This window comes from Salvia hispanica, chromosome 3 (genome assembly GCF_029641045.1).
Source record: "Salvia hispanica isolate PSC_SH4W2 chromosome 3, Shi_PSC_v1, whole genome shotgun sequence".
NCBI classification, from domain to species: Eukaryota; Viridiplantae; Streptophyta; class Magnoliopsida; order Lamiales; family Lamiaceae; genus Salvia; species Salvia hispanica.
Window position 1 is genome coordinate 3,418,018 of NC_142694.1, and position 16,166 is coordinate 3,434,183.

The following is a 16,166-nucleotide window of genomic DNA, read 5'->3' on the forward strand; positions in this document are numbered from 1 at the left end:
AAAAATTATTAAAATAAAAAGATACTCCTACTATTAATTTTTTAAACTATTCAAAATGTAAAAAATGGTATAACTATTCAGTGTAATATTTTTATTAAATTTTTTTTATTTTTTAGGGTGAGGAAATCACACGTGGCAGCCTCAGGTTTGAAGTGTACAATCGTAATAATTTGCTAGTTAGCTTGATAAATGGAGTACTATTATTGCTTTTTATTTTTTTTCTAGAATTGTGAAATCATTACCCTTTCAATAATTTGGCAGTTTTTAGTATGTGAATGAACATGTATCCATATTACATTACAATTACATAAATTCATTTATCCCATCCTGAAATACATGGCAATATTCTTCACAATTCACAGTATACTAGGCAAAGAACACTTATAGATCAAACTACAACAGTAGAATTGTGATTTCGGCCCAAAAACCACAAGATAGGATTGCGGGCTCCTCATGATCGACTATGCACAGTTGGCGAACGAACAATTTGTAAGTTCGTCCGAGCTCTTTTTTTGCGTTTATTTTTCCTCACCGATACAGCATGGTGCTGTTTTGCAGGCTGGCAGTTGCTGCAGTGAGCGAGCTGAAAAGGGTATCACCAACCTCGGCTTTGCAGAGTGGGCACGTGGCGTTGATTTTCAGCCATTTATCCACGCAGTCCTTGTGGAAGAAATGAGCGCAAGGTAGCTCCTTGAGCTCGTCATTGTTGACATATTTCGCTAAGCAAATGCAACAAACCTGTTGAGGAGAGCATAATAATTCAAACAAAGGTCATATGCATTTGCAGATAACGTATCAACAACCAAATTGCTGATCAAGAGCGAGAGTTATGAGAAACTTAATCGCATTGTTTAAGATGGAGATATGTGAAGCTTACAGCATCCTCTCCTGATATTACGCGCTCTCTCTCCGTTCCAGCAGCCACTATCCCACCCTCGGTTGCATTAGAGCTATGTTCCTTACTGTTCTTGTTTTTCTTGATTTTATATTTATAGGTTGGGAGAGAGTTAATCGAATCTTGAGTAGCTCCACGGTTCTGAGTAAAATCTTCTCTGATGCCCAGGACTGATATTATACAGGGGAGGCAGCAGCAGATCGTAGCACACAGAATAAAAGGCATAGCATAACCGATACAGCTGAAGGTCAGAAACACTATGCACAACCTGCAAGTAGAAAAATTGCAAACCAATTGGCATCATTAGATAAGAAACATTTTCCATGCATACTGGCTCTAGCAAGTAAATATATTTCCCATGCAGTACCTGTATAAATTTGGAGCTTCAGCAGACGACGAGTGGCCTCCAAAAATCCATACATTTCCAACGACAAACCACACAGCAAAGAAGCAGTCCAAAGCTAGCTTTAAATATTCGACAAATACCTTAAGCCTGACACATTAAGCGCAGATATATTAGCTGCCTATGTGCAAGTACTTGAAATATCACAAGAAAGTTTTCATAAGACTCCTAGTTTCTACATAGAAAAAGTGACACAGCTTCCAAGAGTCAACATGTCTTCTTCTTACACTACAGGACTGGCAAAAAGATAACCCAACGCTACAACTATGTTGTGGAAGAAGCATGTGTAAACTGTAGTACTAATAGATTAGCTCGAATATCAGCAACATCAAGTGTAGAGTGTATGGCCCCACTAAACATTTCCAAAGAATGTTTTATCAAGTTTTATAAATAAGTTAAAAGCAGCTTCAATGTAAAGCCAGAATACCGTCCCCAACCAACAACCAGAAGAAAATACAAATAAAAATCAATAATTCCAGCATGTATCTTTAGCAACCCCAGCCCCAACCCTGATCTCCAATGAATAACAAAAATCTGTATGAACCAATCTTTGGGGGGGGGGGGGGGGACTAAAAGCCCACTCAACATAAGCTTCTCTATGACATTTTACCTAACTTTTCCTTTATCATGACAACCATATAAGGATCAGTAAACTTTTCCATAGCTGCTATGCAAAATCTTTGATCATGAAGATGACGAGTCAAAAGAAGCCACATAGCATTGCATTCATAAATGCTGAAATACCCATTACCTCGAATTCAGCAATTCATTACTTTGAGTGCTTCTAGTTGTTGTACCAGTTGTCCAGCTGTCTTCTCTGTTTATTGATCTCCTTGAGAAAGGAAGAGCAGAGTTATTGCTCAGGGAAGCATCTTGTCCGTTCTGAGATGAGTCCTGCTCTTGACTTTGATTACGATGTTTAAAACGCCAATATAGAAGAGGAAGTATTGCCAAACAGCCAGATGCATATCCAACAACCCATGTTCTCAAAGGGGCATGCGGTTTCTCACTTCTTGACAAGGAAAAGACAACAATAGCTGCTATAATTTGGCTGACTGTTAATATAAGCTCAACAGATATCCATAACCCGGAATTTAATGGACTTCTTTGTCGGTTGCGAGTACTTCCTCTTCGACTTAGTGAATTCCTTGAGATTGACCCACTGGCAGTAGAAGGTTGAGGCTGATAAAGGGGAACCCTAGAACTAGTAGATGGCAGGTCTTCACTTCTTTGCTGTTCCAAACCAGGTGATGGCCTCTCATGGGATGAATTAGATGAAGAAGCACTACCACTGCTTGTTATATCAATAACGTGTTCAGTATCACTGCGACTGTTAACTCCCTCCATCAACAAATCAGTTTCGTCAGTTAAAATTTTATGATGATGTCCCAGAATGGGAAAATCCATTCAAGTCTGCCAACCCTAGACAACACTCTGGAAACATGGGACAATGGCCTAGTAAAAACCTTCAGATCCTTTCCTACAATGCTGAAATTTAAGTAGCAGTAATATCTCCGAGCTTAAGGGCGTTGTTCGACCTTATCTGTTCACACCACATAAAGCATAAACATTAGAAGCTGACTCGTTCCATTCATTACACTCGTACACAAATTACATCTCTCAATCAAAACAAAGCCAAATAATCACCGCAGAAAAGCTTCTGGAGAAAGATTATATCCAAATAGCTCAAAGAACAACGCTTATACCTTCAAACTATACCGAATTAGAAGCAGAATTCCACAAACAGAAATAGAATTAGTCTACACAATTCCAGTTACCTAAAAAAGTTAAATTGAAACCAAAAAACCATCACACAAGCTAAAAACAACACCAAAAATACCAAAGAAATAGCAGAATTACTCCAATTTCCAACAACCCCAGCTAATTCCAACAACCCCAAATTGATATTTTTTGAACCATTAGATCGTTGACCATCTCCGCAATACCCGCCCACAGTCCAAACACATAGTAAACTCAAAATCAAAATCAAAACCGTGTAGAATTGGAGAAGTAAAACGAAGCCATTAATCAATTAACCATTCACGAATTAAAACATGTGCAAAACCTATGTACTAACACTAGCAACTAATCAAATTAACAATCTAATTACTCACCCGTACAAATCAACTCAAACTAGGGTTTGGCGAAGGCTGAGAATCAGAGTCAAATTTTCTGGTAGATGGAAGCTCCTTTTGTTGATGGGTCATTCAAGCTTCTTCAACAGTTGGATTTTTCCTATTTTCCAAATATTGGAATTATTTACATACGGAGTAGTATTTACGACTCTTTGGCTCATTTTTCTTCCTCATCTCTTTATAATAATTTTATGACGTCAGATTTTTCATATCTAATTATTTTTCTTATTTTGAGCCGTTCGATTTGGAAATTTTTTGAAAAAATGAGAAAGACTATTGTACCCCTGATTATGGTTAGGTGGGTAATTAGTAATTAATTATAGTACATTCTTAATGATCAACGTCAGTACGCACTTACTCCACTTTTACATGAAAAATATGATTAATCCTCATATTCTATATTTTGTTGTCTTAAATGTTTTCTCTGACCTATACATAAGTTAGTCTTGTTCTAAACAAGTTTTGCATTTATTATTTTTCTATTGTTTTTTCAGAAGATGATGAGAATTGAGAGCTTCTATCACGAAAATAGGTTGGTTTGCGATTTTAAAATTTAGAATTTTCATGTTATAGTTCGGGCTATCCATATCAATTTTCAGACCGGACGGGCAATCCGGATCACCTAATGAAATGTGAGTGAAATGAGTTAGTGGAAGGTGAGACCCTATTGCCATTTATGGTAAAAGTGAACCGAGACTCTTATTCGCGGACGGAGGGAGTAATATGTTTGTGAGGGGTGGAGAAGGAAATGGATTAGGGAATGCATTAGGTGATCCGGACCTACTTACGGGTTACTACATTTTTTATGAAAGAAAGATCATGTAAGTATATTTTTTGTATTTTTAAAATTTTAGCCTATTGATACATTTGTCTCCAAAATTTAGTTCATAACCTTAAATTCATAAGTAGGGAAATGTTCATATAAGATGGAGTTTGTACTAACTCTTGTAGTTAGTGTAGTAGGTATGACTCAATCTCATCCATTGATCTTATTTATATGAGATGGAGTTTGTTTCACATTTTATAACTACAACTTTAAATGCATATTCTGTGTTAAAGATGTACTATAAAATTGTATTTTTCATATTTGATCATAAAATAAAAAATTGTAGGTATATTGAAAAAAAATACTCCTACCTATCATTGAAGAAAAATGTGTATAGTTAAGAGATGTTTGGGTAGCGGATTGAAACTAACAATTTTGATTGATGATTACCATTTTTGTTTTGGAATCGAACATTCTCAATTTGAACTAGATCGGTCTTATCGGTTCTATTACTCCAATCTTGGTTCAAATATTTTTAAATTGACAATCATCGTGTAACTGCAAATTTTGAAATAACATGGTGAAGTAGTAATATAGTATCAACTTCCTAACAATCATGATATTTCAAGAGTGGCCTAATATGCAAGATACATGACACTATCTTCATAAATATGAAATGAACTATACCATATGACATTTTATCAATAGGTTGCCTATATATCCGGAGACACAAATTTCCAATGATAAAAGTTCCTTTTTTGAGAGCCCACAATCTTGGCACATGCCACATTTACAATTTCTTTAAATGAATTAAAATTCTTTCATTTTTTTAAAAGACTACTTATATTTAAATTATTGTGATTCTATAAAAAATCATTATTGAAATTATGAAAAAACGGAGTATGATAAAATATGCATCACAAAATTTGTAATAAAATGAAAAATAGGAAACATTTGATAAAAAAGAATGGACCAAAAGGCGAAATCCCATGTCGTGGTGATGGTGGATCTTCACTCTGAACCACTGTGAAAAAGCGCAAGCATCATCATTTCCATTTCTCATTTCCTTCCAATTCCCAATTTGTTTTCTTCCCTTCCATTTTGAATTCTTGAAACAAACAACCGCAAAAAAAAAAAAGAAAAATTGTGATGAAATTATTGACGACGCCCCTCTCTTTCTCAGCCCATCAATGGCAAATTTCCTAGGTTTTTGGCATCCACGAACACATACACCTTTATTGCACATATATCATAACACAATGTATATGTGTAACTGAAGATCCCAGCTTTTTCCCCCCTCTAATCATAATGTGTGTTTGTGGTTTTTGCAATTTTGTCCCCTCTCCTCAATTTGGGGAATCCTAGGTTTTTATCTGTTGATTTCTTCGGATTTTTTAGCCCTTGAAGGATTGATTCAGTTTCTCTCACTTTTGAATTATGGTTTCTGCTGCGGTGGGTTGTTCATTGGATTCTGGTTGGGTGCAGCTGAGGAATTCTGGGGGTGCATTGATGAATTTATAGCTATTTTGTTCAGAAATTGTGTAGAGATCTCGTATTTTTGTGTAGTTTATGCGATTGTTTAGGATATTTCTCAATTTAGGTTGGTTTTTTTCTCAGGTGCCCAAATTTTTTTTTAATCATCATTGGTTGTTATTATGTTTGTGGGTTAGGTTTTCTTTCATTCCCTATACTTTACTCCAAAATGCCTTTAATTTGAAGCACTAAAGTTTCAGTCTTTTTCCTTAGAGCTATATTCTTGAGCTTTTCCTTAGATAAATCCTCGAGAAGCCAGAATGTGGAAACAAATTCTTGGTAAGTTGCCTCGGAAATCCCAGAAATCAGATTCTGATTCTCCAAGAAGCCCTAGCCCGGGGCCGAATTCGTCATCTGCTGGCGGCCCTGCTGCGAAAAAAGCTTCGGCCGCAGTCTTCCCGGCCTGTGTGATTGCTGGAATCAAGCCGTTGCAAGCCTTCAAGGACGTTCCGACCTCGGAGAAGATGAATCTTTTCATAAGTAAGCTGAGCCTCTGCTGTGTAGTGTTTGATTTCACTGATCCCATGAAGAATGTTCAAGAAAAGGAGCTTAAACGAGCCACATTGCTCGAGCTGCTTGATTTTATATCGCAGTGCCCCCTGAAATTCACAGAGCCTGCGATTTTAGCTTCTTGCAAGATGTGCTCAGTTAACTTGTTTCGTGTTTTCCCACCAAGTATTCGGTCTAGTAGCTCGAATTCAGGTGAGAATGACAATGATGACGAGCCAACATTTGATCCGGCCTGGGCGCACTTACAGATGGTGTATGATTTCCTGCTCAAGTTTGTGACTTCGCCCTCTTTGGAAACTAAAGTCGCCAAGAAATATATCAATTGCGCCTTTATTCTGAAAATCATCGATTTGTTTGATTCAGAGGATCCCCGGGAAAGGGACTGTTTGAAGGCGATTCTTCATAGGGTATATGGGAAGTTCATGGTTCATCGGCCATTTATAAGGAAGTGTATGAGCAGTGTGTTCTACAGATTCGTGTTTGAGACGGAGAAACATAATGGGATTGCAGAGTTGTTAGAGATTTTTGGGAGTGTGATCACCGGATTCGCTCTGCCTCTAAAGGAGGAACACAAGATCTTTCTTTCAAGGGTACTGATTCCTCTGCACAAGCCAAAGTCATTGGCGGTTTACTTTCAGCAGCTGTCATATTGTGTGAGCCAGTTTATTGAGAAGGAGCCGAAGCTGGCTGGTTGTGTGATTAAGGGGCTTTTGAAATATTGGCCCGTCACGAATAGCCAGAAGGAGGTGATGTTTTTGGGTCAGTTGGAGGAGATTCTTGAAATAATTAACATGGCCGAGTTTCAAAAAGTCATGGTTCCTCTGTTTTGGCGTCTTGGTCACTGCATCAATAGCTACCATTTTCAGGTAAATGGTTTCCTTCATTGGCTTTTGGAGTTTAGCTCAACTTGTTAGAGGGATATCGATTGTTTTATTTGGTGTAGTTACTTATGCTTAATACTATTTGTTTCTAGTGCAAATCTTCAATTTGTGTAGACTATAAGACAAGTTTGCAGGAATTGCTTGTTTTGATCGAGATACGTTTTTGCTGGTCGGTGTATTTCACACGACGTTGTTTGCTCTTGAACCCTCGTTTATTTTCTTGAGAGCTTCTCTATTTTAGCAAGTTTCGTCTTTATACATCAATGGTGACTATGCAGGTAGCCGAAAGGGCTCTTTTCCTGTGGAACAACGATCAAGTGGTGAACCTAATCGCGCACAACCGGCAAGTCATTGTGCCAATAGTGTTCCCAGCTCTGGAAAGAAACGCAGAGCACCACTGGAACCAGGCTGTCCTGAACTTGACTCTAAACGTGAAACGGATGCTGGCAGAGATGGACGACACATTGATTGTGGCCTGCATTGCAAATTACAAGGAGGACCAAGCGCGTAAAAAGTCGGAGGTGGAGAGACGGAAGGAAGTGTGGGAGCGTCTGGAGAATGCCGCGAGTCTCCAGCCGGTGACGGGTAGGACTGCAGTTCTGGTAAGCTTGGTGTAGAGTCGGCGTTGATGATTCTGCTTGCCTTGGGGGTTTTTGTGGTGGGGGAAACCGAGAAGGAGCCGTGTCGGAATCGCTGTCGTTGGCATGGTAACGACGCCCAGCCTGTTGTTACAAACCCTAATCAGAATCTGCTGTTTCAATGTTTAAATGTCTATTTCTCTTCCCCAGAAAGGGCATGGGAAGGGTCTCTGCCTTAGTTCATATTTTTGCTGAACTAACTGTTGTTTGTTAGTCATTTTCTTTTCACTTTGTTTCTTGTTTTCCTACCTTTTTTTGGCCAACTTAATTATAATTATTATCTTGTATATCTCTCAACTCATCTATAACCTCTCTCTCTCATACAACCCATCTCCAAAATTATTAAACTCGGGGCCCATTTATGAGACAGATCTGTTGCAAAATAACAGTTAAATTGAATTTTAACTTTTAATCATATAATGAATAATTGATGAACAAATTTTTATTTCAAACTAGTACTAGTACTAAATTCATTTTCTCCTCGAATCTTGTACTTATATAGTGAATATAATGAAAAAAATGTAGTATTCAACCTTAAATATCAAAGACCTGTATGAAAAAAAATCAGTAGAGGTTTAAATTATTTGATGTAACATGGCTTGGAGTCTTGGACTATGAAATTTCAGGAGATGGAATGGGTTAGATATAACATACGTTAAAATTTAGTGCAAAGATAAAATTTATAAACCCAAAGATCACACCACCGATCCTAAAATTTTAGTTTGGAGATGAGAGAGAGAAGTAAAATTTATTAGGAATAACTTACCACCATAGATGTAATGACGAAGATGTTGATCGACAGATTCAAGAAGCAAGAAAATACAGCTAAGTTGTTTTTTAGCTAAGTTACCAGAATTCTCACAACCAACTCAAAAAAAAAAAAAAAGATGAGAAACATTATGTGCTTTTATAAAATAGTAGTAGCTCCACATTACATTCATGCCGTTACAAAAGCCTTTCTGGAAGCACCAGAGTTGATTGGTTACAAAATCAATGGGTGGGATTAACAGATGCTGCAAGATGTACAAGTAAAGAATGGGGACGGCGTCCATTAGTGTCCACTTATCTGCTGGGGGTGGCTGGTCTTCACCAAGTCAGCTGGTTGCAGTAAATATTATCACTAGACGAGGCTGTTATGTTTAGAATAGCGACTCAACAGATTTTGGTGACCGCAGAGTAGAGACGCATTTGAACTGTCACAAAACAACACGTTAGATGAATGCAAAAAACTGCAACTTAACTTGTTTGTGGATAGAAGGATTCTGTCTTGGTTACCTTAGGTTGCTTGTACTTGTCACGGATGGAGTTGAGCATGCTTCCTTTTGTGTTTAGCTGCAAGTCTTGCAATTCTAGAACTGTGTTTTTCAGCTCTGATGCCTTGTGCCTCGTGTAGTGCTCCAGAGTCGGGTTCTGCAAGAGGTGATTTTATTGGTTTTTGATAGTTGAACTCGAAAATGGGAGGAATGAGAGGATTGAGTGGCGTTAGGAATACGAACCCATGGATTTTCCGACTGATCCAGAGTCCATCTAGCTAGGAATATGGCAGAGGCGGCGGTTAGGGATGGAAGGTATTTGAGGAAACCGTACTCGATGAGAGTTAGTTCTGCTAAGTAATTTGCCAGGAATTCCAGCTCTACAGAAGGAACCTGAGAAATGGGAGCAGTTTTGTCAAGTCGAAGTAACTTCTTTCGATAGAAACGAGCAACTACTTCAGAGGCTTTTTATCTACCTTATAAGAAGCTTGTGCTGCTTGAATAAACCTCCTTCAGTTAACAAGCACATGAAAAGTTAAAGAGAGTCAGCGCTCGGTGTGAAATTAAAACAGGTAGAGATTGCTGAGTTAAAGATGCCGCGCATACCTGAGGAACTTCTTGGGAGTGGGCACGGATATTTGGAATCTCAAGAGGTTCAGAACACGGCTTTCCATTTTCACTACCTGTCAATGCATATCTACCAATTTAGCATATGCAGAATGAGAGATTTTGGTAGTTAACTTAAAACTTAAAATTAGAATAGTTTAGGACTGCTATGCTATTATCAAATTTTGGTACACGAGCAACATCTTTCCTAAGTATTGTAAAAGGAAGCACTAAGATAAAATTAACAATAGAGAAAATGATTCAATAGCTAAAGATGGAAATGGTTGTTTTTAAGAGAAATGAGCACCTCTTCCTTTTTGTACGTGTTGTCGGTGATAAAGCAAAATTCATCCACGCGAGGTGCACAAATTTCTTCGTACTTCCTACAGGATAATCAGCAGTAAATATATCAGTATACAAAGTTGACAAAACAGGAGAAAAATCTCCTGCTTACTAAACTCACTATCTTGATATAATTGAAGAAAACTGATCTAAAGACCACCAACACTTTTTAATATGAGTGGTGCATAGAAAAGAAAATGAAATATGGTTGCATGTAACAAAAAACAAACCATACAGTTTGTTGTATTTTTTTTCCTTGTAGTAAATAGAAAATGGTGAACAACTTACGATGAAATTAGCATGCATGTTACACCAAGAAGTTGCAACTTTTGCTTCTCAATATAATTCTCAGACAGGTATCTATCTATAAGATTTACAGTGAGGTAGAGAGTATCAGGAACCAGCGCATATTCTTCCGAAACCTGAGAAAGAGGAAGTATAAATAAAATGTAAGACTACAAAAGGGATTGATGTGTAAAATCTGATTGTATATTCTGTGAAATTGTAATAAACATCTAACCGATCCTACATAGAGTTCATATGGGAAAATCTTTAGCAAGTCAAAGGAAAGATGGTGGTAGTATATAGATAAGAGCTCAGCTGGTCTAAGAGTAAGCAAACTACCTCAACAAGCCAATCAATCAAAATACCCCGCATGCCCTTGGTGATGTCCAGCTGCAACTTTTCCATGTAATCTGGTGAAGGCTTTCGATCAACCTGAAAGAACAAACATAATTAATAATGGATAAAAGAAGTTTGCACATAATTCATCATAATCAACTAGTACTTGTGAAAGCAATATCACGCAAGACCTCTGATAATCCCATGCTGAGCCACACACATATTCAGATAAAAGAAGAAACAAATTAAGGCTTATAGCATTTAGAAAGTCTGCACAAACCTGTCTTGCAAATAAACTAGTATATATATCAGCTGCATAGAGGCTACACATCTGCGGATCCCTGTGTCTTGAATCTATATCAATAACTCCCCTTTCTTCCAAGCTCTCCTCTTTTATGCAAAGCGCACCTACACCTGCATGGTCAGCCAAAAAATGTCAAGTGTGGAGTCAAAAGTAGCTAGGAGAACATAATATGGTCATCTAGTTAACTTTAAACTAGAATGGATTTCTATAACCTCTATGCAGTTAAATTTGCACCTTATGGCAAGTATTGAGCACCATAATGAATACACAGAATTCCATGGGTTAAATGATCAAACTACTTAAACACCTGCAGTTTCAGCTAACTTTATCTTCAGTTATTTTAATTTGATCTTTTCCAAGTGCCTTGCTTCAAGAATCTCTTGAGTATTGAATATAAGTACCAATCCCATCAATTGCAGTGACTAAAATCCAAGCTATGTAACATTCCAGAGTTGAATTTAGAATCTAGGTACAAAATCTAACCTCTATCAGATGGACCCCGTAATGGAAAAATTTTGATGTCTATCTTCAGAGGAACCAAATCTGCTGCAGCTGACACTTCTTCATTTGTAATTTCAGTTGGTTCAGTTGGCAAGTCTACAGCAGGAAAAATATCCTGGGATCCCTCCGCCTTAACCTCGTGTATCTCATCCACAATGTTTTCAACTTTAACTTCCACACCCTCGGATTTTTTAGCCAAACAAGCAGGTTCCACCTTTCCCTTGTTCTGTAAAGATCCTTTTCCATCCTGACTAATAGGCTGATAATGTCCAATGCAATGACTTATGAGACAGTATTCCACAAATATTGAATAGAGAAGAAAATGATAAAGTGAAATATGAGAGGTGGAGAACCTCCGGTGGTATCGTTCTCACCTGATCTTTCGCTGCATTAATGCAGTTTATGTACAATTTTCCACAGTTGACATTTGTTACATCCTTAAGAACAGCCCTTTTCTTATGCGGGCGACAAGCGGCCAAACTCTCTGCTGGTTTGTCAGGTGCAGCTCTTTTCAAGCTTGCTCGTGAGACCCGTTTGTCATCTTGTTTTGCTCTAGGATATAGTGGTGGCAATCCACTTGATGAGCCTAATAATTTCGCTCGTGCTCTTGTGACTCTTGCAGTAGGCTCCCCAAGATTGGATGACCTATTCTCGTCATTCATGACTGCATGCTTCATTGAATAAGAGTCTCTGGAACCAAATTAGCATGCCTTCATGATTGCTGCAAGGATTACAAAGAATGCATGTTAAAAACAAGCTAAATCTCCTTTCAAACGTAGCCTATCAATAAAAGCACTGTCCAAAATTCAAATATTTCATCAGATTAGCATTTGGCCCTTTATTCCTTTGCTCATGCCTTTTAATTCTGAGCTTTTATTCAGTTTGAGAAATTACGATCAGCATTGAAGTAAATTAAACTTGTTTTAACTTGAAGTCATACACCTTTAATCATTAGTACATGCTTAAGAAACGAACCCATCTCTTGGTAATCGGCAATAAGGGTCACATTTGTTAATGATTACAAGTAAGGTACGCAAATTCAAACTTTACCAAAATTAAAGTCAATGTCAGTTCAAATTGCAAATGGGAAAGCAAGAAATGCAACATGGCTATCAATTTTCAAAATGTTACGGTCACTTTCTCGATTCATCAAATCACATAGCAAATCTGTTAAAAAAAAGTAAAAATACTAATTCTAACTAAATTTCAGTAGAATCTGTTCATTTCAACTAAACACTAATAACCCAACACATTGTGATAATGTTTCCTATTTTCCCCAAATCTTCAAATATAAGTTCCTTATTTCACTCACATTGCCATTTTTTTTTTTTTAAAAAGACATATTACAAACACAAAATGAGCTACAAAATTAGCGAAAACAAAGCTCCTCAAAGCGCAAGCTAATACCAGAAACGCAAAACTGAAAATCGAGCCTCCAACTCAGATCTATGCAAAATACTTCAAATTTTCAAAATCAGAGCAGAAAAATGCTCGAAAAAAAAATGAGCAACAACATTTTCATTTCAAAATCAAACAAAACTCATAAACACAGCAACACTCACACAAAGCAAAAACATCAGCACAAAAAATATAAATAAACACAAAAAAATGCATAAATTCCGTGAACACCGAGAAAAAACAGAGACGAACACAGAAAATCGGAGGACCAAGCTCGCTACTGCAGCTACAGAGCTTTGTAGAGCAGCGTTAGCCTCTCGAATTGAGCAGATCGGTCATCAAGCGAAATGCGTCGATACAGAAATTCAAAATGTATGTATAGGTTTAGTGAGCTCGTTGAGTGAGTGTGGAGGAAAGGGAGAAGTGCGTGTAATGTGTGTGAGGATATTTATAATGAGGAGCGTTGCATAAGAGCGGGCTGAGGCATAGTTCAAAACCTCTGAATTTCCAAATAATACAATTCCGCTACCTCCACTCCTGATTTTTGCTACGGCCACGTCCTCTTCGATTTCATGGTTTACTTTCTATTTTGAATTAACCCAATTTGGTCAAATATTTAGTCCCTGAAATACCTTAACAAGAAAAACAAATAAAAAATAAAAATGGAAATAAATGGTAGGAATGTATCACTAATTAAATACGTGTACTAATGGTATGGAAGGAATGTATCACCTTTTCAATTTAGGTATGTATGTTATTCAATCAATCATCGAGAGGATTTGATTTTTTTAACCCATTCGTCCCGTAAAATTTATCACGTATTTTTAATAATGTCCGTCTCACAATTTGGTCATATTTTACTTTTATCCGGTGGAACCAATATTTTCACATAATATATAAAAATAAAATTTATATTTCACATATTTTTTAATTCATTATTTGAATTATTTCTTAAAATCGTGTTGGATCAAAATGTGACAGATGAAGTAATTTTTTAGATCCGTGGCGAAGGAAGTAATGTTTGGAAATGACGGCTAGAGAAATATCTAATTTGTCATTTTCAAAAAATATTAGATTTTTGGGCCTAAATTTCATTTATTTTGGACACCAAGGAAAAATTGATTGGTTTACTATTCTAGTATTTTCTATTTTATTAATGGGATATTGGTACTTAATATTATGGAACTTTCAAAAAGTTGGTTTTTTTCCACGAATTTTGAAATTAACAAATAATATCACAAACTTTATCCGAGCTTGTTATTTCACACCAATGACAAAATTCCGGCTAATAATATCATGATACGGATTTTTTTTGTAAAAAAAATTCTCGACAACAATTTCGAGAGTTTCAAGATTTTCAATTTTTGGGAATAGTTTTTCTTGAAGCACACCCTCCAAATTTGTTCTTCAATCTATTAATATAGCCGAAATTTTTTTATTGGTGGTAAATAACAAACTCAATGTAAAGTTAGTGATTTTATTTGTCAATTTCAAAGTTCGTGGGAAAAACCTAATTTTTTAAAAGTTCCATAATATTAGGTGTCAATATCCCTTTACTAATTGAGTGTTATTTTAAATTTTGTCCTTGCTTTGTGGGTGTTAATTTTGCATTGGATTTTATTATTGATTTTGAAGGCTTAGTATTTTGGATCAATATTTTTATACTATTGGTTTTAGGTTTTAGGATTTATTGTTTTGTTGCTATGTTGTTTTTACATATATGTAATTAGTTCTTTAAAATTTAAAATGGTTGAAACACTCAAATTTCAAAATGTTAGGGCTACTTTTTCGATTTACAGCTGCTCATACCACATAGCAAACATGCAACACGAGAAGTAAAAAAATTTATATTTAAATTTCAGTAGAATCTCTTTGAAAATGTTAGGGTTATTTTCTCGATTTACAATTGCTCAAATCACATAGCAAATATGCGACATAACTCATGAGAAAAAATTCATCTTTATATAAATTTCAGTAGAATCTCTTCATTTCGACTGTACAACCTTAATCCAGTCTCATTATGGAATAATTTCCTAAATCTCCCTGAATCTTCGAATATAGATTTCGTATTTCACTAATATTGTCATTTTGCTCTTTTTCAAAATACAAAAAGACCATAAGAAACGACTGACATTTTATAAATACAAAATGAGCTACTCAAAGATAAAATAAATCTTATAATAATCATTTTATAGCAATATGAGTTTTATTGTGAAGTTGATAAAAAAAAGAGGGAGAGATAAAATGAATAAGAATGCAATCAATTTATAGCAATTTTATGAAATCCCAAGTTTATTTTATCCATCGGATCATAATCATATAGCAACATGATTTAATTTTTTAAGCTCCATTTTCTAGTAGTTTTTGAATTTTTGAGTAGCATTTTCTAGTAGTTTATGAATTTTGGAGTGACATTTCTAATAGTTACTAGATTATTTTGGGGGCCAATTTTTTTTTCAAATGTTTACTAAGGTTAATATCTCTATTCATGTCATAGAAATGGATTGATTCAAGGGGTGAGATTGGAAGGAACTTTAGCACCATCAACAATACTTACAGTATTTTTGAATTTTATATGCTCCCAGTCTCTTATTTGAATATTCTAGTATTTTTTTATGGTGCAATACTTTAGTGAATTATTTTTATCACAAAATCGACATTGTTAATCTATACTATTACTTTATTTTTTGTCATATTTTATTATATTTATTACTTTTCCTATTATATTTTATCTCATATGAAAAAAAACACCCCAAAGTTAACTTGAATTTCCTTTGATCAAATAGTGAATGAAACAATGAAACATAAGTAGCAAATGAATTTTAAAAATAAATAGTTATTAAAATAATGAGAATGAAGCAACGGGGTAAGGCGTCATTTGAATAGTTTAAAATTTGGGCGAAACTTCGAGATCTACGAAATGAAGTAAAACTAGAAATTTGAGGGGCACTCTAATTTATTTGAACGGTGTTGACCAAACAGGTCGCTGTCGCTTTACAGCGCATCACTATACTTTAACAAAACAATAATAAATTAATATTGAGGATATTATATTATTATCACAAACTCAATAAATTCCTGTATCCAACTTTTGCAGTGAAGGTTTGTTTTATTGGGGAGAGTATAAAAATAATTATAACCCCTTATTTTAATTAAAATATTTAATATCTGGGCCAGACTATTGAGCAAAGTGGATCACCACAATTCCTTTGATATTTTATTTAATCTGGACCATTTCTGACAACGTAGCATGTTAATGTACTAGTCTTAAATTACTCTATATATGTACGCAACAAGTATAAATAAAACGTTGAATTTATTTATATTTTATTTGGCGAAGACCAAAGACCAAATTTAAATTTCACATGATTAGAAGTAAT

General features: G+C 35.7%; 3 protein-coding genes across 3 annotated transcripts; 1 reads left to right on the top strand and 2 right to left on the bottom strand.

The window, feature by feature from the left end:
* Positions 1 to 292: 292 nt before the first annotated feature.
* LOC125216105 (C3H4 type zinc finger protein) lies at positions 293 to 3,580 on the bottom strand. Its single transcript, XM_048117730.2, has 5 exons — positions 3,413 to 3,580; positions 2,050 to 2,841; positions 1,263 to 1,388; positions 878 to 1,163; positions 293 to 738 (listed from the first exon to the last, which is right to left on the bottom strand). Exons 2-5 carry the CDS (start codon positions 2,703 to 2,705, stop codon positions 529 to 531), a joined length of 1,278 nt encoding a protein of 425 aa, XP_047973687.1. The 5' UTR covers positions 2,706 to 2,841; positions 3,413 to 3,580; the 3' UTR covers positions 293 to 528.
* A 1,579-nt stretch (positions 3,581 to 5,159) lies between these two features.
* Positions 5,160 to 8,050, top strand: LOC125216104 (serine/threonine protein phosphatase 2A 57 kDa regulatory subunit B' kappa isoform-like). Its single transcript, XM_048117729.2, has 2 exons — positions 5,160 to 7,108; positions 7,402 to 8,050. Exons 1-2 carry the CDS (start codon positions 5,993 to 5,995, stop codon positions 7,738 to 7,740), a joined length of 1,455 nt encoding a protein of 484 aa, XP_047973686.2. The 5' UTR covers positions 5,160 to 5,992; the 3' UTR covers positions 7,741 to 8,050.
* Positions 8,051 to 8,564: 514 nt separating this feature from the next.
* LOC125212642 (cyclin-A2-1-like) lies at positions 8,565 to 13,220 on the bottom strand. Its single transcript, XM_048112858.2, has 12 exons — positions 13,039 to 13,220; positions 11,763 to 12,109; positions 11,371 to 11,647; positions 10,864 to 10,997; positions 10,587 to 10,679; positions 10,251 to 10,384; positions 9,928 to 10,003; positions 9,621 to 9,697; positions 9,491 to 9,524; positions 9,258 to 9,407; positions 9,037 to 9,171; positions 8,565 to 8,954 (listed from the first exon to the last, which is right to left on the bottom strand). Exons 2-12 carry the CDS (start codon positions 12,063 to 12,065, stop codon positions 8,901 to 8,903), a joined length of 1,467 nt encoding a protein of 488 aa, XP_047968815.2. The 5' UTR covers positions 12,066 to 12,109; positions 13,039 to 13,220; the 3' UTR covers positions 8,565 to 8,900.
* Positions 13,221 to 16,166: the final 2,946 nt, after the last annotated feature.